Raw genomic sequence first — 21,999 nt, 5'->3', positions numbered from 1 at the left:
ATGCCAGACTAAAGTCACTGGAGAGATTCTAAAGTGTCCTAGTGGCAGCTCCCTGGGACAAAGCTGTCTGTTAAAGTGGTACCTCCCCGGTGCTGAAGCAAGAACTCAGCCCTCAATCTCTCTGTCCCCACATCCTTCTGCTTGAATATGCAACCCTTTCCAATTATTTGTCAAATATCATCTTGATTATTTTCTAACAGTGCTTCAAGGTAAAATTTACATGCAGTAAAAATTCAGAAATCCCAAGTATTCACTTGACTACTTTATATGTATATCCCCTGAGACCACCATCCAGATAAAGAACACTTCCTGTGCTCCAGAAAGTTCCCTCATGCCCCTTTCTAGTCAATAACAACCTCTTCTTAGCCACTATTCTGACTTCCATCACTGTAGATGGGTTATGCCTGTTTTTGAATCTCACATAAATGGAATTAGACAGTAGGTCATCTTTTGAGTGTGACTTCTTCTGTCCAACTTATTTAAGATTACCCATGTTGATGCATATATTAGTAGTTTTATTAATACTAAGTAGTTTTCTGTTGTGTAGATGTAAAATAATTTATTTATTCATTCTCCTGTTGATGAAGGTTTGAATTATTTCCAGAGTTTGGCTATTATGAATAAAACTTCTCCAACTACTCTTGTCCAAGTTTTTTGGTAGACATCTGCGCTCCTTTCTCACGGATATAGACCCTGCTGGCTTGCAGGGTGGGTGTATGTTCAATCCTATTAGAGGTTACCGAACAGTTTTCCAAAGTGGGTGTGTCATTTTACATTCTCCCTGGCAATGTATGTGAGTTTAGCTGCTCCACGTCCTTATCAACACTTGCTCTTGTCAGTGTTTAGTTTCATCATTCTGTAGGGTGTATAATGCTATCTCATTGTGCCTTTAATTTGTATTTCTCTGATGAGTAATGAGGTTGAACACCTTTTCCTACGCTTACTAGCCATTTAGACATCTTTTTTGTGTGACATGCCTATTGAAGTCTTCACCTATTAAAAAAATGGATTGCTTTTTCAAAATGATTGATTTATAGAGGTTATTTATCTATTTTGGGTTACAATCCTTTGTCAGATATAGGTACTATGAATATTTTCTCTCTCTGGGTTGTCTTTCGATTTCTTAGTGGTATCTTTTAATGAAATCGAGTTAATTTTGATGACCAGCTTTCATATTTATTTACTGAGCATTCCCTCCAGATGCAAGAGTCATAAGGATATAAAAGTTAGACTACTTTCTTACTGTTCTAGCATTCCATATAGTAATAAGCTATGACAACTTTGCAAATCATCTTTAAAAGCTTTTCAGAAAGATATTACCCTATTTACTAAGGTGTTCTTCTTTACCTTCGTAGCTGCCTCTGATTTCCTATTACCCGCCCACCCCCCCCTTACTTTTGATCAATCAGGTACTTTGCATGTGGAACAGTGCTGATTTTTCATGAGTGTTTATGATATGGGTTTGGAGTTCTTCCCTTAGTGATTTAAAATTTCCTGTTTCCTCTCACTTGACATGTCTTTCCACTTAAAAAACAAGAACTCTCTTCCAAGGAACAGGATAGTTTGGTGGCACAGAAGTCGCCTTCCCTATTGGGTGAGGATGGAAGTACCTACCTGGAGGAGGTGACACACGTCCCAAAACTGATGCCAAAACAAAAAGTGGGGTCTGTCTTTGTGCCATGTCACTCAGTTAAAAGCATATTCTAGGCCTCCCAGCAGGTAGGAAGTAACCCAGGAAATAGATGCTCTGACCTCAGTCTTGACCAATGTGTAGGACTTGGTCGGTGAACCAGAATCAGAATGTTAGAAAAACGTGGCCATTGCATCCTTGAACTAAGGAACTGAGGAAACAGAGAGGACCAATGGGGAGTGGCGGGAAGTTGCAGAGAGAGAGATTTTAGCTCAAAATAAGAAAGAGCTGTCTAATAATTAAAGGGGTTCAAAAAACCAGATCTCTTGACGAGGTTTCAGTGCTTGTCAGTGGTTCTTACAGCATCTGGCCCCCTGGTTCATCTCCCATTTAAGGTTTTGGATAGGCTACTTGGACAATATAGTTTTTAAGTCTTTCTGAACCTGAGATGCTAAGACACCTTGAATTCTAATCCTAGCTCTTCTACTAATTACCTCTGTGACCTTGAGCACATCACCTAACCTGCTGGATCTCTCTCCTTGTTTGTTAACAAGGAAGTTGACCCAGGGAACCTGTAAGGCCCGTTCTACCTCTTAAAAATTAATTCTAATTGCTGAAATATACAGTATAATAATTATTCAAATAAGGATATGATGATTTCCCTTGTGATGGTCTCAGCTCTGGGCTGGGTCCAAGGAAAGGTACAGGGTGGTGACAAGAGCCGTTCTAATTAGCGTGAATCTTAGTATAAGGTGTGTTTTCTCCACAGGCTGTTTGGGCCTGTTGGCTGTGAATGAGGACAGACTTGAGGAAACACAACTTTTCCATCAAACCTCACCTCTGTGTCAGATCCTTGCAAACACAGGGATGGTCCCCAGAATTTTATTTTCCAGATAATTGGCAGGGAATCATCTGGGATTTTTATCCCCTTTCTGTGTAACATACCACAAGCAACTGAAAAAATCAACTGACAACAATCATCCCAGTGGCATTTTGATATCCAAACCATATGGTTTTCATTTTGAGGCATCACCTGCTCAAAAACATGGCAAGAAGAGACCCACAGTCTCAGACCAAGTCAGAAATCTGAAGAATGGTGCAAAAGGAATTGTTTTGATGCAAGAGTCTGGATCTCGTTACTCAAGTCTCCATATTTCAAAAGGCTGATTTTCCTCCTCACAGTTTATCAAGGAATCCTCTGTAGGATTTCTTTTCCTCTAATTACCATTTAAATGACTTGAGAATTGGGAGGTGAATAAAACTTGGGGTGGACACACCATCCTACGGTCCTCTGAATTGTGTTTTCACATTCTGCTCACAAGGACAGCGTGCTGAATTTTGCAGAGGGTGTGTGTGTGTCTGTCTGTCTGTCTGTGTCTCTGTGTGTTCCTTTCTTTCCATATATGTTGCATATCCTCAGTTAACTGTTTTTTTTTTTTTTCCTTTGATCACAACACAAATCTATATCTTCCTGCAAAAATTCAAACTGACTGGGGGTGAGCTTGCTGGAACTCCTTTGCTGAGCTTAGGAGTTTTAAGCATGCCAGCTGGCAGGCTCTGCTATCCTATCACCCCCAAGGGTTTTGGTTGAGAGGCGAGAGGAACAAGTTCTCATACGAGAAACTTACAAGACATGCCTGATGGATGGATGGATACGTAGGAATGTATTTCTCTGTAGTTCAAGATGGATGATATTCCCCAAATTAGAAGTCAGATCAGATGGAGAATATGCGTCTCAGACTTGGAACGCATAAAACTGGCCTGTGACCCGATCCTAATACTCACTCATTCATCCTTGTCTTTCAACACTCAGCTCAGATGCCGTCTCCTCGGTAAGCTTTCCCTGACCTCCCCAGGTGAGGTTAAGTACTTCCTCTTCTGATCTCCCTCACTCCCTCGATTGTACCTCTGATCAAGGCCTTTGGCACTGCTTTGGTTCTCTTCTGGCCAAACTGGCTGTTCTGTCTCTCAAACCATCAGCCTCTGGGATTTCTTTCCTTTTTACTTCTCCGCTTCCCAGCTCAGTCCCTGGCTTATAATAATTACATGGAATACGTGTTTGCACAGAATAAATTCTTAAAGTCAGCCAAATCAGAGGTGGGTAATAAGTGTCATCAAAATAATGTTTTCATTCTCTTTACCATTTCACTCTTATTGGCTCTTTCAGTAGTGATGATAATTCTTGTGTAACACACATTCATTAGTTGTCAAATACTGTGTTAAGAACTTAATAGATTATTGTTGTGACGACAATTTTTAGGCCCACTTTATAGATGAAGAAACTGAGGCTCAGAGGTAATGTGATTTCTCCAAATAGGAAACACATGGCAGAGCTGGGATTTGAACCCAGTTTGTCCATTCTAAGGACCTCAGATCTCAATCCACTATGGTTGTGTGTGTGCATGTGTGTTTATATATGCATACATGTGTATATTTGTGCACGTGTGTGTGTAGAATACTGTTAAAGCTTTATGTCGACAGAAGTCTTAATCTATTTGAGCCCTTTTGACTGTCTGATATGGAAGTGTCCCTTCTCTGAACCATGTTTTAAATGCACAAATTAAAATATGTAGGATTACAAAGGAAATGATTACTGAAATAATATCAATATATAAAAACAAATCTGTAATTTAGTAACATACGGGCCTTTGTTAAATTAATTAACAAGACCAGCCGTGGATTTAATTACTGTTATTTCAGAATAAGGACAAGCATGAGCGGTATGGCCGGCATTTCTCTTGGCTGTAATAGGATTATGAAAACATCAGATTTCCATCGGTATGAAGGGAACGGGGCCTATTTCCAGTTTTCATTTTCTAACTTAAATGTCATATACAAAAAAAAAAAAAAAAAAATGGCACAGGGGATGCTAAACTGCCAGGGCTTTTGTCTTCATTTATAATGGAAGGAAATGCTATATTTCAGTTAGAGGTTGGGTATATAAGGATGCAATAGTTTTCTTAATTTACGTCCCTCAATTCTATCCACAGATCCCGGGTTAAAAACCTCTCCTCTATCTACTAACAAGATTAAAAACAAAATCTCCCTCCCAGACTTCCTCTAAAATAAGCCTCAAATGCTGACCCCTCCCCACATCAGAGCCAGCCCCCTTAACAAGGACACTGGTGGCCACAGGGCCAAAGCTGGGGTGGGGAGCACAGGTGTGCCTTGGCAGGTGGGTGGCTGTCTTCCAGGATGAGGGCAGGGCTGGGCTGCACATTCCCTCCACCTCTTCCAGCCAGAGGATTAGCCAGGTCAGTCACCTTGGTGGGCAGCCTCGTGAACTGGTACGTGGAAATGCCTCTTAGTCATATAGCCCAAATAGACGCTACCTTCTTAAGGCAGGTTTCTTATGGGGCATTAGTCAGCCCAGAGCTCTCACCCCATGCTCCTGCCCTTTGGTGCCTCTGACACCAGCACCAAGAAGGGCAGAGCCTGGGGTATTGAGCTGCCTGAGGACATGGGCTGAGCACAGACAACTGGTCTACCACCAGTTGCGAGGGGGCTGACGGGGCCGCTGCTTACTGGTGGTACGTGAGAGCTGCCAGTAGCCCCCTTGCCTCAGACTTCTCTTCACTCAATGCCTTGTTTAAAATGCAACAGCTGAGGGCAGAATTGTCATACTTATTTCACTGTTACACTGTAGAGATGACTGAGGTTGGGAGTGGCTCAGATGTGTGCAGTGCTGAAATCTGAGGGTAGACAGCAAAAGAGGAGGAAGAGGGGTGTGTGTGTGTGTGTGTGTGTGTGTGTGTGTGTGTGTGTGTGTGTTTGTGATGGGGGAGGTCAAGGAACACACAGAGTGAAAGAACACTGCCATTATTTGGTTCTTCTCTTACCGTCATGTAAAACACATTGCACTGGACTCAAGTTTACATGGCAGGAACCAAAGCTTTCTTATTCATTGCCTTGTACTGAGCGCTCAGCACATAATAGGTACTAAATAAATATCTGCTAAACGAAGAAACGGGTGACTATTACCCTGTCTTACAAGCAAAACATCCGAGGCCTTGGCGAGGGTAAGTGCGTAGGTCAGATCACCCAGCTGGGGCCAACGAGTGGTCTCGGCAAAGGGGAGGGCTGCTTTTTGGAAGTGTGGCAACCACACACCCAAGGCAAATTGTTGCCATTGTCATGATTTTTGCAGATGATGTGACCAGAGTCTATTTATGGCCAGGTCTAAGTTTAGCTACAAAGAGAAGGTCCTGCAGTCTGATACCTTAGAAGCCACCTGTGACGTCAGTAAGCTGAACTTGGTCTTCCACGTTCTAGCACTTAACGACCTATGGGATTGCTGCGCTGGGCTGATGAGAGGGCATACCAGTAATAGCAGGAGGCAATAGTATTTTCAGAACGTACTATGCATCCGGACGCTTTACCTGCTTTCTCTCATTAGACTCCTTAAATATAGCACTGTTATTAATTCCCTTTCTCAAATGAGGAACTAGAGGTCCAGAGAGGATAAGCAACTTGGTTGCAGACCTAGAAAATGTCAGAACTACGTGTCACATCTAGATCTCCCTACTTGCAAAGGCTGCATGTTTAGCCACTTCTCAAAATGGCCTCTGAACCATGTGGCCAAAGCTACGTTCACAGCCAAAATGTTCACCTGACCTTCTGAGCTTTGAAGGTATGAGGGTGACATGAAATCAGGGTACCATGGCCATGGAAGTGACGGAAGAGAGAAGATACCCTTTTCTCCTTCATTCTTAAAAGATGCTGTGAGTCAGTGCACCTCTGCTATGTCACATGTAAATTTTGGATGTGACATTTTCCCCCCATGTCCCATCTGCCACATGAAGGGATTGACCAAGCAGATCACTAGATTTGTCTCAGCTCTTTTCTATAATGATTCCTTCACATTTTCTCCAAAGATTAATTTTAAGGACCCCATGTTTTAAAATAGGAGGAGGAAAAAAAAATCAGTCCATACACATATCATGTGGATTTGAAACAGCCGCCATGGGCTGGACCGTGGCACTAACTTTGTCCTTCAAAAGAGTGACTTGCCAAATACAGCCCTTGGTTTCTTCTCCCTCGGCAATCTTATTTCCTTTTAAAGCATGTCCTGGTGGGGGCTTGGGCTGTTTTGCTTGGTCCTGATTCCTGTGTTATTGGGTAGACCGTGAGTCAGGCTGACCAGGCATGTAGAGATACACATTCCAGAGGCCAAGCTTATCCCCAGGATAGAATTTCCTGGAAGCTCTGGAGCTTGGATCTCTAGGATTTTTTTTTTTTTTTTTTTTGGTCACGTATCATTGCTTCTTCAGTAATTTCTGGATAATATTGTATGATTCTTTGGATTGTCTCTCCACCAGCCTTCTCTCTAGACAGTTCTGTCAGACTTCTAGAAACCCAGGAAGGGAGAAATCTAGAAAGTCCTTCTTCTCTACCTGGGAAATAGCTTTGACTTGGTGTGGGTGACGGTATACACCTGGTCGTGGCCAAGAACTATCAGAGAGGCACAGATGCCTGGTAACCTCTGGCAAATGCTGGGCCATTCCTGAATCACACTATCAGTGTGTAGGAAGGCCTTGATCTCTGTGTGAAGCCTGTAGTAATAATCCTAGTCCTTCACCACCAGATTTCTGCTTCTGGTGAAAGCCTTCTGGTTTCTTCCTGTAGTGGAAAGAGCTTCAGTTTTGGAATCAGAGAAGACCGGGTATGAGTTCTTAACTTGTCATCATATGATCTTAGGCAAGTCATTTAAACTCTTAGCGTTAATTGACTCATGTGTAAAAAGGATATTAATATTTTTGCACAGTAGTCCTAAAGGCGAAGAGAGATAGGATGTGAGAAAACATCAAGCATCCTGAGTGTACTCAAAAGACATCTTTCCTTCCTTTCTTGTGCCTTTCCCCCAAACTTGTCCATCCTAACAGAGAACGGATGAGTCTTCCTGCAGATCCTTAGGGGACAAGAGTCCAAATGGATGATGAAAGTAAGACCAGCACATCCTTTCTGAGAAAACATGTAAACACTTCTCATATAAAAGAGCAGACAGTGAGCAACTGGATTTCCACATCAAATATTTAGGCTTAGATACCAAATAAGAGTTTCCGCCACTAAAAGAGTCTTGGTCCACATAGGAGACCTGACTTCTTGTTTCACTCTTTCTAGAAGAGCTATCTAGACAGCATTTCTGGAGCATCTGCAGATCTGTGCCACGGATACGTGCTCAGCTCCCAGAATGGGTTCAGGATAGCCCCAGTGTTGCATGTGAAGTTAAGGAAATGGTTCAATCTTGAGGGTCTCCTGTACAAGTGGCTGGTGACCCTGCACCTGGTGAAGTCACGGCAGCTGCCAGCCACATCCTCTTCCTACTAGCCAATGAAAGGGAAGAGGGGGAGATTTCCAGACAAAGGCACTTAGAGAGCAGCAGCTGTCTCTTCTTTCTGGAGGTCCCGAAAAGCTGTTCCCCAATTCTGCTTTCAGCGGAACTGAGTTTTAGTCCTGTTTTCCCATAATCATTTGTGATTTGGGAGACAGTGTGGTATCCAGGAAAGGTCAGTGGACTGCAGGGGGAACGGAGTCCAGTTCTCATTCAAGGTCGGCCACTTCCTAGGAAAAGTGACCTATCCAAAGTCACCGGTAAGTGCTTGCAGTTACTGTAATGACTCGACCCCCGCCCCAGCCAGAAAACTCTTCTTATGATACATATTTCAATGGTGTCGGATGATGAACACTGGGGAGATAAGAACCCCCAGGGTCTGTGCTTCTCAGGACAGATTTCCACTTTATTATACAGACACTATTTTGAATGTGCAAGTTGGAAGGAAAGATTCTCCTTGCCAAAGTCAAATGGAATACCTCTTGTGGAGCCCAGTTGACCCTAGTGGGTGGGTTACAGGAGGAACTATTCCCTGACTTCTCTGCTCCTGACTTACCCTCACCGGAAGTAGCAGGAGCAGGGGTGGGAAAGGAAGATGCACATGTGAGTCTGTGCACCTGTCCCTCCTTCCTGGTCCCCAGGCCTTTGCTGAATCTAGCCCATTCTTTTTCTCCCTCGTCACCTTTAGTCAGTTAACATGGAGAGAAGATCAAACTTCGGGAAGCTCCGTAGGGGATACCACGGGATCCAGAGGGGAATACCAAAGTCATTTTTCCCCTGTCCTGCCTGTAGAACTGTTGGTAAGCCCTGGGCTGGGAGAAGGCCTTGGAGCTGAGATGGCTTAGAATAAAGCCGAGAGATGATCTGCGAGGTACCTTTCCCTGCCTTCCACCACCTCAGGGGGTGGGTGCATTGGTGAAAGTCAACTGTCAGCCGCAACCCCATATATTCGGACGTGTCTGCACAACGTGACAAGCATCTGCAAGTTACAAGCGGTGGCTTCAGCATCTGTTTGGGGAGATCTTTAAGAAGGACTTGGATAATTTCTTTCTTTCTTTCCTTCTTTCTTTCTCTCTCTCTTTCTTTCTTTCTCTTACTTTTTTTTTTTAAAATATGGCTCTCTTTGGGCCAAGTTGCTTATACACCTATGGGCACGTATCCAATGGCTTGGCTATTAAAGTCTTTAAGTGACAGCTTAATATATTTCTAAGATGGAGGGAGCCAAGGCCAATTCTCGAGGAGCCGTGTTGATGTTGGATCGGCTCGCCCAGGCAGCGTGCCAGCAGTTTTGCACGCGGCAGGAACTGGAGGTGAAGGCAGGAAGGGCTGAGTACAGAGGGGAGGGCAGAGCTGGAGGACAGGAAAGCCAGGAGGGGCGTGATGTGGAGGAGGGTGGAGGGAGACGCCCAGCTGAACCTGGCAACGCACTAGGACGAACCATTCTTTCATGCTCCTCCGACGTGGTGCCGAGGGGTGAGAAATAGAACCCTCCGGAGCCGGTCCACTGGCAGACTCACAGTCAGCAGTGAACATGCCCTCTGATCTTTTTGTTCTAGTCCTTTCCAAACTCCTGCAAATGGCTCTTTGGCAGCCAAGGGGCCTGTATTCTTACGGAGCCTAATGGGCCCTGGCCCACCTTCTTAGCAATCTCAGAGAAGGGGCTTGACCTCTCTGGGTCTCAGTTTCCTAATCTCTAAAGTGAAAAGAGCTCCGTGTCTGCTTCCAGGCCTACCATTCCAGCACTCCAGAGTGAAATGCTCAGTGACTGATGGTCTCTGTTGTGTAAGCAGATTTTGTATCTGTTGGGCTAGAATGAAGACAGGGTCATCGGGCATCGTTCTAGGTTATCAAGGCTGAGCAGCTGGCTTTCGCTCAGCCGAATGAAAATCAGTTACTCGTCAGATGGGCCAGTCAGCTGAAGAAAGAAAAGCACGTCCTTCATGCACCAAAAGACTCAGCAATCACACCCCCACTGAAATACACAACCACCACTGACAATAACAATGGCTAAAACTATTTGCGCTCATGTGCTGAGCCCTTTGTATGCATCAGCTCATTTCATGACCACGGACGGACCCCTTGGGAGGGAGATGCTTTTAGTGTCTCCCAATTTTCAGCTGAGGACGCAGACTCAGAAGTTTATCAGCTTGCCCAAGAGCACACAGCTAGTAAGTGGTGGAGCTGGGATTTGAACCCAGATCTGGTTACAAGCATACTAACCGCTTACTAAACAAGAGAAGAACACATCCACAGTGGTGGTTGATTCCACCAAGAGAAATGGCATTTGGCCTTCCAGGCTTTTTGTTACCAGGGCATGGTGGCTAGTTCCTGATTCTCAGGGAAACTCTCCATGCTAGGAAACCTCTTTCCCAGTTGAAAAACAGATCGTGACTCAGGAGCCGCCAGTGGGAGCATTCGACTCAGCGCAGATGAGAGGACATAGGGAACTATTTCTACGCCCTGCCACGAACTATGGATGTGACCCACGGCCAGTCCCCCTGTCTGCCCGGAATTGGGTAGATGGTCTCAAAGGCTACTCCAGGTTTGGGATTGTATGTTCTCTCTCTTGAAGACTTTTTTCTGACTTTCCACCTGCTAGAGATTCCCTGCAGTGCCCATCCCTTTGGGGGCAGGGCAGTGGAGTCAGCTTGTAGGCCCTTTGAAATCATTTCTCATTTTGTAAATAGGTCCCTTGAAGCTCTAAGGGTCCATGAAATTGTTTCAAAATGCCGAAGTGTGATTATGCCTCCTGAAGCCAAATGTTAGAAAACCCCCCACTGCTGCAGATTTTAAAAGTAAATTATGCAATAAAAGTTTTGCAGCATGCTGTTGATGTGACCCAGTGTTTAATCACCGCTGCACAGCTCAGCAAGTACAAGCTTACGCAAAAGCAAGTGGAGCTCTCCCCCCATTCCCTTCCCTTCCCTTGACTTTCTGAGTGGATGACATGGGTTAATCAACCAAGTGGTGATCCTCCTCCACTGTCACAGTCCCAAAGGGTAAAAAATATCCACCCTTTCATCTCTACCCACCACATTCTTTCGCTAAGCCTGTAATTGGATCTAAATGGAAAATAAACGCTTTGCAGGCCAAGGAAGTTGGCACTAGAGGGGGACAGGTAGGAGACTGTGTTCCACCTCTAATCCGGATAATCACACTCTCCCATGCAAAGGAAAATAAAAGCAAGCCTTCCTCCGAGCGGTGGCCGGGGCCGGTGCTGAGGAGGGGTGTGTTCCGTGTATCCTGTTTCCCTTCACCCGTTAGCCGTCCACTAGCTTGTAGTAAAACCACCCCGAACCGTCTGATCTTCCAGTGGACAGGGAGACGCTGCCCCTTTAGCTCTGAACTCTTTTACCTCGGCTGAATTTGGGGAGGCAGTTCAGACACACAGATATCCCGGTTGCCGCCACAGGTTAGAAAACAATAACGCACAAACCGTACTGTCCGAGAACACCATGGTCGTGGCCCGTTCACGTGTAGTTGACTGAGTCCTGCTGTGCGTGGCGTGCTGCGTGAGGACAGGGATGGGCGAGAAAGGTTTGTCCTCAAGGAGTTTAGAAAGGTGGGTAGAGAAGCGAGAGCAGTGTGTGCCTGACTCACTAGTGGGTAGAAATTACCGGGTATCTTACCAAGGTCTAACATGCTGTGAGCATTCCAAAGGAGGAGAGATGACTGGATTCTGCAGATAGTCTGGCAAATGCAGTGGGGGCAGGTACATTCCAGAGAGATGCCCTGATGAAGTCTGCCCTGGTGCACACATTCAGAAGGGTCTGATGCCCTCTGTGTATGCGAGTCTGGGGCAGGCCAGCCATGCAGTGGCGTAGCTGTAAATCAGATGCGTGAATCCTGCACCTCTAAGTGGCTGGCTTGCACTTTGATTCTGACATAGTTTTTTTTTTTTTTTTTTCCCCTCTCATTCTACCCCTGCACCCCCCCCCCCCCCCCCCCGCCCCACGCCTCTGGTAATGGCAGATGTCTAAAGAGGACTTTGCCCTGCAAGACCAAGTTCTCTTTGGGAGATGACCCTACAGGGTACCATCGCTGTTACTGCTTCTGTGAGGGACGTGGGACCCATCATCCCCCCATGGGAAACAAGGGAACTGAGGCTCAGAAAAGGGACTTGGTCATTGTGATGCAGCTAAAAAGTGGCAGGGCTGGGGTTTCGATGCCTAAGGTTTTCCTTAGGCTCTGCTGCCTGCTGGGAGCAACTCTTTGTGACCCTGGGACTCAGTTTCTCCACTGGTCTAGGCTGTCTCTCGGCTTCCTTCCAGCTCACAGGTCCTCTAAGCCTCCAGCCTGTGCCCCCTCCCAACTGCCTGCAGGTACGTAACTGGCGGTGGTTGGAGCTAGGGCACAGCTGCAGGCCCCTCAGGCAGTAATTCACCCGTGACCTTCTGGGCTCCCGGCCAGCCCTTCTTGAAAGGGAAACGTGCAGACCCTGGGGACAGAAATTAGTTCCCGTGTGCTGGAATTGCTGCCACTGCCAATATCACCAACTAAAGAAACTGGTTTCTCTGTGTGTGTGTGTGTGTGTGTGTGTGTGTGTGTGTATGTGTGTGTGTGTGTGTGTATGTGTGTGTGTGTGTGTGAGTCTGAAAAACACAAAACGCTAGGATGACAGCAAAAAGGGAGATTCCTTGTGAGTAAATATAACCCCCTCCCCAAACCTTCACCTCAATCACAGGAGGGGGAAGATAGGGTCTTTTCCCCCCCCCCCGCTACAGACCGGAGAATTACCATTTCAGAAAAAGTTTTACCTTATTTAAATTTTAATTAGCATCATCAGAGAACTAAGATCCTTGGCAAAAACTTTACACGACGACCTTTAAGAGTAAAATTTGGGGTGTGCGCCTGTTAGCTCAAACATGTATTCCCAGCTTTTCTATTTTCTGTTAAGTCTTGGAATTTAATGAATTTCCTTCTCCTTACTTCTAGGTAAGGAGGAACACAGAGGAGAGGGAAACGGGGAAAGAAAGAATCTGGGTAAGTACAGACAGATCGCAGCTCACCTTCTGAACGCCTGGGTTGAGGTCCTTGGCCACCTTTGCCATCCTCTTCTGGGGTGGACAGACAGCGCCTGGCTTCTCAGGCAGAGGCGCGAGGGCGCGCAGCGGGGACAGCGGTGGCTGAATGGCCAGGATCGCTGGCCCAGGGCGAGCTCTGCTCGCAGCCCGGCGCGGCGGGGCCCTTTAATTGGAGAGCGGGACTCCCTCTAAAACCTCGCCAGCCAATCGGCGCGGGCGCTCGCGCTTGGCCAGCCAATCCCAGCGCGCGGCTCCCCCCTCCCTTCGGTTGGTCTGGGCCCGGCCGGGAGGCTGCAGCGGAGTGAGCGCTGCCCTTACGTCAGTGCGGCCGCGGCCCCTGCCTGCCCGGGCGGCGCACATCTGTCCCTGAGCGGCAGGAATCCGTCCCCACGCCCTTCTCCTTTAAAGGACAATGGGCAGAGGGTGGGGCGGGCCGCCGGGCCCCGCGATCCATTCAGGTCAAAAGGGAGAGTGATCAAACAGGAAGGCTCGGGTATTTTTAGTGAGCTGGGTCCAAAAATAAATGCTGAGCTGTGTTCCCCTGCCCACCCTTTCTGCCTTGTCGTAGAGGGGTGGGCAGGTGGTATGCAGCAGCTTTGACTAAGCTGGCTAGCTTTTCCCAAACCTGGGCAAGTTTTCCAATCATCGGAGAGGAGGTGAGATTGCAGTGAGTTGTGATTTGTGTTCTAAACTTAATGTTTGTAAAGTATTAATCTGCCTTTTATAACTTGCTTTCGTGTCAGTCCTCCCCATTCAGGGAGGAAGAGAACACTGTCCTGATTTTATATGTGGCAGCATGTACATCTTCACTCCTGTAGTCATATTTTCTCATTGTTATCTAATAATCTCAGGTATTGCTCTTGCTACCACAATAATGATGATGATTGTCACTCCCATTTAACAGATGAGGGAATAGGATCAGAGAGGGTCACTGGGCCAAAGGTGAACTCTTCAGCAAGGCTTTAACCTGAGAGAGGGAGCGTGAGAGCTCATCTGGGGAGAAGGGACACAGGATAACAAGGCATAAACTAGGAAATTCGTATTTTTTTAGATTAATTGAGTCATGCAGGTCTGGACAAGCATGATTCCATCTGTGGATTTCTCACATCCTTGGGAGGAAGTCTCTTGCAACATCTAACATCACAAGTCCTAGAAGACAAAATCGGCCAGGTCTCACTGTGTCATGCTGTCTGCCTATAAATCCACAGCTATTAAGCCAGTTCCACAGACCTGGGTTCCCAGAGCCATTTTCCCAGCCTAGACAGAGGATTAAACACAGCCCTTTTTCCCCAGACAGGAGAGTACTCTGTCATGAGGTTTTCATCCTGTAACCCACATTGGCAGTGCACCCCTGCTGGAAACCAGGGCTTGAATGGGCTAAAATAAAACCCGTTTGCAAGGAGAATGCAGGGTGGTTTCAAAGCACATCGTGTGGGACTGATTTGAGGGGACAGGGAAGCTGCAGGTCACATTCTAGGGCTTTTTCTCTTATTGGAGACGCTTTCCTTCTTAAAGCCTCCTCCAGTTTGGTTCTTAACACGTCATCATCCTCAGCGATCCCGAATCTTGACCCATGATCCCAAGCTGTGGTTCTTTTTTCACATCCCTGGAAAGGGCTTTCTATCTGTGACTCCTTTTTTCCAAGACGCGGGATGATCTTTTTCTCCTTTCATGGATTTCCACTCTGATCAGTGTTTGTCTCGCTTGCTCCCACCTGTAGCCCCGACACCTAGCCCGTGACTGATGCTCAGAACACATCTGGGGAGTGAGTGGAGGTTGCGTTCTGGCTTTGAGTCAGCAGTGAGCTGGCAAGGTGGCACTGCGAGAGACGGCTCAGTGCCACCCCTGGTCTGGTTTGTCCAAACTTCCTAGGTGGGCTGCATGATTAAACCAGGGTGTAAATTAACCGTGGCCAACGGAAGCCTGGACTGGGAGAGGTTTCCACGTGAATAGCCCTTTCAGTAGCAAATCCTAGAAACAATGGTGTTGAACTGGGATGTCCTGCCAGAAGCCTTTAGACTTCAGAGCTATGGGAACAGAAGCCAGGAGAATAACAAAGGCAAGCTTTATCCCTTGCAAACTAGGCAGAAGCCTACCCAGTGAAGTCATTTCCCACTCTCTTCCCAGCCACCCTCCCTGCCCCATTTTGAGAAATTATTGTTCCATGGAATAATTTGACTTTTATGAACGGTAACACTGTTTAGCTCCAAACAAGACAGTCTTCCCCTCTTCTTATTTTTACCCTTGGCTACAGTTTCAATTAAGGAAGCAGGTATTGTGGCTCTTTCTCAAAATATGAGTATCAGAAGCTACTGCTTGGGGACTTCCCTGGTGGCGCAGTGGTTAAGAATTTGCCTGCCAATGTAGGGGACACGGGTCCGAGCCCTGGTCCGGGAAGATCCCACATGCCACGGAGCAGCTGAGCCCCTGTGCCACAACTGCTGAGCCTGTGCTCTGGAGCCCTTGAGCCACAACTACTGAGCCCTTGAGCCACAACACTGAAGCCCGTGTGCCTAGAGCCTGTGCTCCACAACAAGAGAGGCCACTGCAGTGAGAGGCATGTGCACCACAGCAAAGAGTGGCCCCTGCTCGCCACAACTAGAGAAAGCCCGCATGCAGCAACGAAGACCCAACACAGCCAAAAATAAATAAATAAATTAATTAAAAAAAAAAAAAAAAAAAAAAAGAAGCTACTGCTTGGATGGCCTTGTTTCTCCTTTCTGGAAAAGAACCTGTCGCAGGCAGAAAGCTGCTCCCTGCTTCCTGTAGTGCTTAGTCTGTCCTCAGCTGAGGGTGCTGACTCTGGCTCTTTAAATCCTACTCTCAAGCCAAGTGTTCCAGGGGACCTATAGTCAGAGTTTTGACGGGACACCTGGACAGAGTCTTATAATCTGGACTGTTCTGGAAAATGGAGGCAGTAGGGCCCATTATGTCTCAGCCTCACTCCATCTCTGGGGTCCTTTTGCTTCTCTTTGGGAGAAAATGGGGTATCTTTTCCAGGTTGGAACAGTAAAGAGATCTGATTTCCCCAAGGTTCATTGCTTGGTGGTGCTGAGGCTTATTAGAAGCTTCATTCATCCATCAAGTAGTTTTGGGGGCACCTGCCTTAAGCCAAGCCCTGTTTTAGGTGCTGGGGACACCCAGGTAAATAAAAGAATCCTTCCCCTTCAAGAATGTCTTGGTCTGATAAATATCACTGGGGCTCTTTGATTCACAAAGCTCTTATCGTACTTGACCTTCAAGACAACCCTGGTATAATTCTAATTGTTCCATAATAATTCTGATTATATCTCTGGGAGAAAATGGAGATTTGGGACAGTCAAGGGCTCCATCCAAGGTCATACTCCAGCAGGTGGCAGAGCTGAAATTCAAACTCAGGGCTTTTAGCCCCAGACTGTGTCGTCTGAGTTATCACGCTGCCTCCTATAGTGACTGTCAAGGATTGATTACAGGACAAGAGTCAGCATTCGGAGCAAGGTGATGGTGTTGTTATCCTTGTCATTGGGTTTGTCCTAAGTGGGATTTTTTGACTCTGAGTTTCATGCTCTTTTCACTGTTCATTCATGCATTCAACAAACATTGAGCTGAGAACTCTAATGTGTGAGGCCCTGAGCTGTAGATATGACATAGACTGAATAAGACCGGAAAGGTTCCTGCTCTCATACAGCTTCTATTCTGGTCGGGGGAGACTGGCATGGAACAGGTGAACAGATCATTAGATGAGGGAACTAAGAATGGCAATGAGGGCCTCAGAGGAAATAAATGGAGGAGTGAGTCACTGGATGTGTGGTCCCTTGAGATCAGGTGGTCCAGGAAGGACTGACTGAGGAGGTGATGTGTGAGATGAAACCTAAAGAGGGAGTTCGAGTCAGCATGGTGATGAGCAGAGTTGCCACAGAAAGAACATTCCAGAAGGATGGAGTCATGAGTGCTAGGACCCTAAGGTGGGCATGGGCTTGATGTGTCTGAGGGATCATAGGGTCATTATAGTTGGAGAGTAATGAGGGACAAGGAGAAGTTGTGAGGAGACCTTGTCGGGAGTGGATCACTTTGGATGCTGATAAGGAGTTTAAATTTTGTTTTTTAATTTATTTTATTTATTTTTGGCTGCATTGGGTCTTCGTTGCTGCACGCGGGCTTTCTCTAGTTGCAGCGAGCAGGGGCTACTCTTCGTTGCGGTGCACAGGCTTCTCATTGTGGTGGCTTCTCTTTTTGCGGAGCACGGGCTCTAGGCGCAAGGGCTTCAGTAGTTGTGGCACGAGGGCTCAGTAGTTGTGGCTCACAGGCTCTAGAGTGCAGGCTCAGTAGTTGAGGTGCACGGGCTTAGTTGCTCCACGGCATGTGACATCCTCCCGGACCAGGGCTTGAACCCGTGTCCCCTGTGTTGGCAGGCGGATTCTTAACCACTGCACCAGCAGGGAAGTCCCAAGGAATTTAAATTTTTTTCTGAGGACAGTAGGAAACTATAGATCAGTGCTTTCCCACTGAGATATAATGTGAGCCACATATATCATTAAAAATTTTCTAATAGCCGCATTAAAAAAGAGTTACAAAAAGGTAAACTATATTTTATTTAACCCCATATATCTGAAATGGTGTCATATCCACTTGTGAATGATGTAAAACATTATTGAGATGTTTTATATTCTTTTTTTGTGCTACATCTTTGAAACCTGGTGTGTGTTTTATACTTACAGGGCATCTCAGCTAAGGTCAGCTACTTTGCAAACGCTTAATAGCCGTGCGTGGCCAGTGGCTACCATACTGGACAGGATGTTATAGAGCTTTAAGTAGGGGAATGGCAGTATCTGATTTGCTAGTTAACTCACAGCAAGGACACCCAGGAGCTTCCAATAGAAACCCAGTTGGTAACTAACAACCCCTGATTATCAGAGCCTGAGGCTGAGGGGCTGGGAACCCATAACTCAGTTTCTGGCCTCGTATGTGTGTTTCAAGCATTGAGCTGGGAGGGAAAAGTGATTTCCTCAAAGTAACAGAGCTAGAAAGAGGCCAAGCAAAACCTGGAACCCAGATCTTTTAGTTCCATGCCAATTTAGAAAATCCCCAATCATCATGGCTCACAAAGCTGATGTTTTTACTGTTATAATGTAGCAAATGTGGCTTAGTTGTTTTAATATGCAAACATGCATGATGGCTTCTATTTGGTTATGATTTTCCTTAACATATTGTTTTCATTAAAAACACCCAACACTTAAGAGTAGGTAGATATCAATAATCCGTGAACCACATAGTATATTTTAATGTGTATTAATTGATATAAATATACCATGAACTACATCATATATTTTAATATGTATCAGCTTGGAACATCATTTGTACCATATATATGTGAATTGTTCACAACTTGAATTTTTTGGTTTCTTTCCTGCCATGCTTACAGTAACTTTAATTTTAGAATAACTATCTAATTTTCTCCAGATTTTTGGATGGACTGACTCCTAGATCAAGAAAGGCTTTGCCTGTAAGGCCAAAGCATCTGGATGAAAACAAAACATGATTCTTGGACCCAGCTATTCTCCTGCCTTAGAGCCTGTCTTTGACAGGGACAGTGAAATGCACAAGAAGATCTGTCCATTGCGAAGGAGCACTGGGTCACGAGTCCAGAGCCCTGCATTTGATTCTAGCTCTGCTGAAAGCGGTGTGGCTGCTGTCATCCACAAGGCCACTTGCAACTCAAATTTGTCATTAGTTACTGGGCGCACGTGACCAATTTCCTCTGAACATCAGATATGTATTGCACCTGATGGTGCGATGGGGCCGTTCCCTTCTTTGCCAGGTTGACAAGGGAGTGGAAGGAGCACGAGATTGAGACCCAGAAAATCTCCGTGTGTGTTTCAGCTTCATCACGGGGGTGAGCTCACTGATTTGGGCAATATATTTGAGAGTCTCTGCGTCCTTGAAAAGAATGAGGATAACAATATTTATTCCTCTTGCTGTACAAGGCATATCCATATGTTCATCTATAACTATCTGTAGTGTCAGAATTCTAAGATGCTGTCCAGTGACCCAGGCCCTTATATAATCCCTTCCCCATGAGTGTGGGTGGTACCTCTAACTTGGTTCTAACCAACAGAATGTGGCAAAGGTGATGGGATTCCACTCCTGTGATGATGTTGAGTCTTATGGCCAAAGTGAGGTCCCTAATAGGGAGACTATCCTGGGTGGGCCTGACCTAATCAGGTGAGCTGTTCACAGGAGGAGCCAGAAGTCAGAGACCGAGGAAATCTCTACCTCCGTCCTGCTGGCCTTAAAGAAGTGAGCTGCCACGAGTTCCACGTCTGTAAGGAAGTGAATTCTGCCAACAACCACGCGGCAGGATGATAAACGAGTACTGTTCTAAGTTGCTAAGTTCGTGGTAATTTATCACACAGTGTATTGAAAACCAACATACTATCATCCTCCTCACTCTTGGATCTGGTTAAAAGATTTACTTCTCTGCTACTTCCTGGGGAGAAGATGTTTGGTACCTATTTTTAAAAGAAATACATCTGCTCCCTTCAATTCTTAACGCTTCCTGGGGCAATAAGTTACATGAGTTGAGTGTGTCCTTTGGAAAGCAGCATTTACTCTTACCAACGAGAACTTTCTAGTTACGGTCCTGGAGGACTGAACCATATCCACATTTAATGTCCATAGGTGTAGTATTTGCTGCTACCTTCCGCCTATCCATCCTCGGTGTGTATGGGCGTGTCTGTATGCGTGCGCATGCGTACGTTTGTGTGCTCGCACGTGCATTTGTGGGCGTGCGCGCGCATGCGTTTCTGTGCGCACGTGCGTGCGTGTGCGCACGCGCGCATGCGTCTGCGTGGTAGGAAGGGAGTGAACAGGTGCTCCGTGTTTTCTCTGTGCCCGTCAGCATTTTACGTGGTTAAGCCTTAAGACCCCCCCCCCCCCCAGGTGGCAGGTATTGTTAATCCTATTTACAAATGAGAAAACGAAGCTCTGCTGTGTTATGTGAGCTGCTCAAGCCTCAGAGCTAGTTGGAATCCAAACCCAACAGGGATCGTTCAGGAGCTGCCTGGCTTCGGGGTAAGGGCTCAGCCTGGACGATGGCGTAGAGACAGGACTCCCGGCAGCTGGGGGTCATTTTGGATGTTCCCTGTGACCCCTCCAGGTCCCCTTTTCCTGTCGCCTCCAGCTCTGGGCCTGGGAGGCTGACCCGCGTTCTCCATGCACAGCTCAGCCAGCGCAGGAGGCCCCGGTGCGAGATCAGAGGTGGGTGTCTTTAATCTCCCCGCTTCTTCCCTGTTGGCCTGGGTTTTGGAGGTCGTCGTGTTCCTCCACCTGCGGCCACAGCTCCTGTCAGCCTGGGGACAGCTCTCTCTCTCTGCCCCTTCAGGCCGGGCGTGGTCCCTGCCTCCTGTGGTCGCTGGCCCCGGGCTGCTTGCTCCTCCCAAGTGGGTTCATGGAACGGTGCTATTTTCTCCTTCGTTGATTTGCCCTTTCGTTAAACTCCCTTCAGTTACCCCTTCGAGTGTTTCCAGCTAGCCCCCTGACCCATCCAGAAGCTAAAGTGGGCTTTAGAGAGGACCCCTTCCCTAGGTTGTGGAGATACGGGCTGCCCTGTGGTTTCTCACATTGTCTTTTTGGCTCTTGGCATGTGAGTTAGTTAAAAGAATCTGAGGCTTAGCAATTAATTAGAATAGGAAAACCAGATAGAGATGCTAGGAAAGGCAAGACAGAAACTTGGCAGCCTTCTCTTGGGCAGATCTGCCGGCTGCTTTTGAGTCTCGAGGAGAAGACTGACCGTGGAGTGACTTAGGTCAGTGATGGTGACTTGAGGTCTCTCACTCCCTTGTGCCTCGGTCCCCTGGTTTCTGAAAATGGCTTGAGGAGTGAATGCGGGGCTGTGTGCAGCAGCTGGGTCCGGGCCCCGATGGCCCTTCCAAACGTGAAGCGTTCCCATGCCAGGCCCCAGCTAACAGGGTGCTAGTCTTGAGTCTTTGAGGATGAGGCTTGTGCGTGAGACGCTGGGGAACCCGGAGCAATGTGCTGAGTTGGACTCTCTTCCTAAACTGGAATCACTGTAATTTGCTGACCTGCATGGAGTTTGCAACCAAGCGGTAGCAAAATATTGATGCTTGTTGTGTTTGGCGTGGCACACTGGCGCAAGGTGTTGATATGACTCGTTAAGGAGAAAGGCGGTTGAATGGGATTAAGGGGCAAACGTGCAGCTCCGAGTTCCTAGCCTGAGAATGATTGTGATCTTGGGGGTAGGGGGGTCGTGGGAGGGGCGGACTAGCTTGCAGGGGGTGGGGTGGAGGATTTACAGTGGCGTATCCAAGGGGGAATTCCCAGCTTCAAGGGATGTGCTCAGGATAATTGGGTCCAGGTGCCCTTTCTGAGCTCCCATCAGCACAACTCTGCCAGACTCTGTCCCTGAGCGATTTCACTGCATCCTCCCAACACCTTCCTGAGGTGGTGGTCTTGTCCCCCTTTTACAGGAGAGCAAACTGAGCCCTAGGGACGTTACATAATTTTTCTGAGGTCACAGAGCTGGTTGCAGAGCCTGAAATTGGACCCACATGTGTCAAACTCCAAAGATGGTATGAATAAAAACTACAAAACAACAGCTAAAGCAACAGCAACCGTTTCTTGGGCTGTTCTCCATGTGTCAGGCTAAGTTCATCACATTTAATTCCTACAGTGTAGGGTCTGAATCCCTAGCGTAGACATAAAAAGCATTTCAGCCCTCTGTGCCCACAACACACACTTAAAACCTGTGGTCCAGTTGTAGGTAACCCTCAACAAGCTAATTATAACAACTGTTTAGAATAAAATCTGTTTTAGAATAACTTTTACACACCAGATAATGGGGAAAATCAGGCCTGTTCAACCCATCATGAAATCTCTAATGAGCAAGAGGTCGGGGGGAGCCTTGTAGCACCCCGGTTTCCCAGGAGAACTTAAGGAACAGAGAGGAGATAAAAATCAGTATAGTTAAAGCAGTCATTAACATCCTTTCTCATCATTATGTTTTCCATTCTGTCTGC

General features: G+C 46.7%; 2 protein-coding genes across 3 annotated transcripts in view; one reads left to right on the top strand and one right to left on the bottom strand.

The window, feature by feature from the left end:
- The window catches only part of LMCD1 (LIM and cysteine rich domains 1), a 58,476-nt gene extending 45,153 nt beyond the window's left edge, over positions 1–13,323 (bottom strand). Inside the window, exon 1 of one of the 2 annotated variants that reach the window (XM_059940256.1) lies at positions 12,971–13,323. In XM_059940256.1, coding sequence (XP_059796239.1) covers positions 12,971–13,012 — 42 coding nt within the window. In that variant the 5' untranslated portion in view covers positions 13,013–13,323. The remainder of the gene's footprint in view (positions 1–12,970) is intronic. The other variant, XM_059940255.1, reaches the window with a different exon arrangement.
- The window catches only part of SSUH2 (ssu-2 homolog), a 240,647-nt gene that overhangs the window by 121,757 nt on the left and 96,891 nt on the right, over positions 1–21,999 (top strand). Inside the window, exon 14 of the transcript XR_009505949.1 lies at positions 12,897–12,944. The gene's annotated coding sequence lies outside the window, so the exon portion shown is untranslated. The remainder of the gene's footprint in view (positions 1–12,896; positions 12,945–21,999) is intronic.

Source organism: Balaenoptera ricei, chromosome 11, assembly GCF_028023285.1.
Source record: "Balaenoptera ricei isolate mBalRic1 chromosome 11, mBalRic1.hap2, whole genome shotgun sequence".
In the NCBI taxonomy this organism is placed as follows: Eukaryota; Metazoa; Chordata; class Mammalia; order Artiodactyla; family Balaenopteridae; genus Balaenoptera; species Balaenoptera ricei.
The sequence above is the reverse complement of the archived record's forward strand: the minus strand, read 5'-3'. Positions and strand labels throughout refer to the sequence as shown.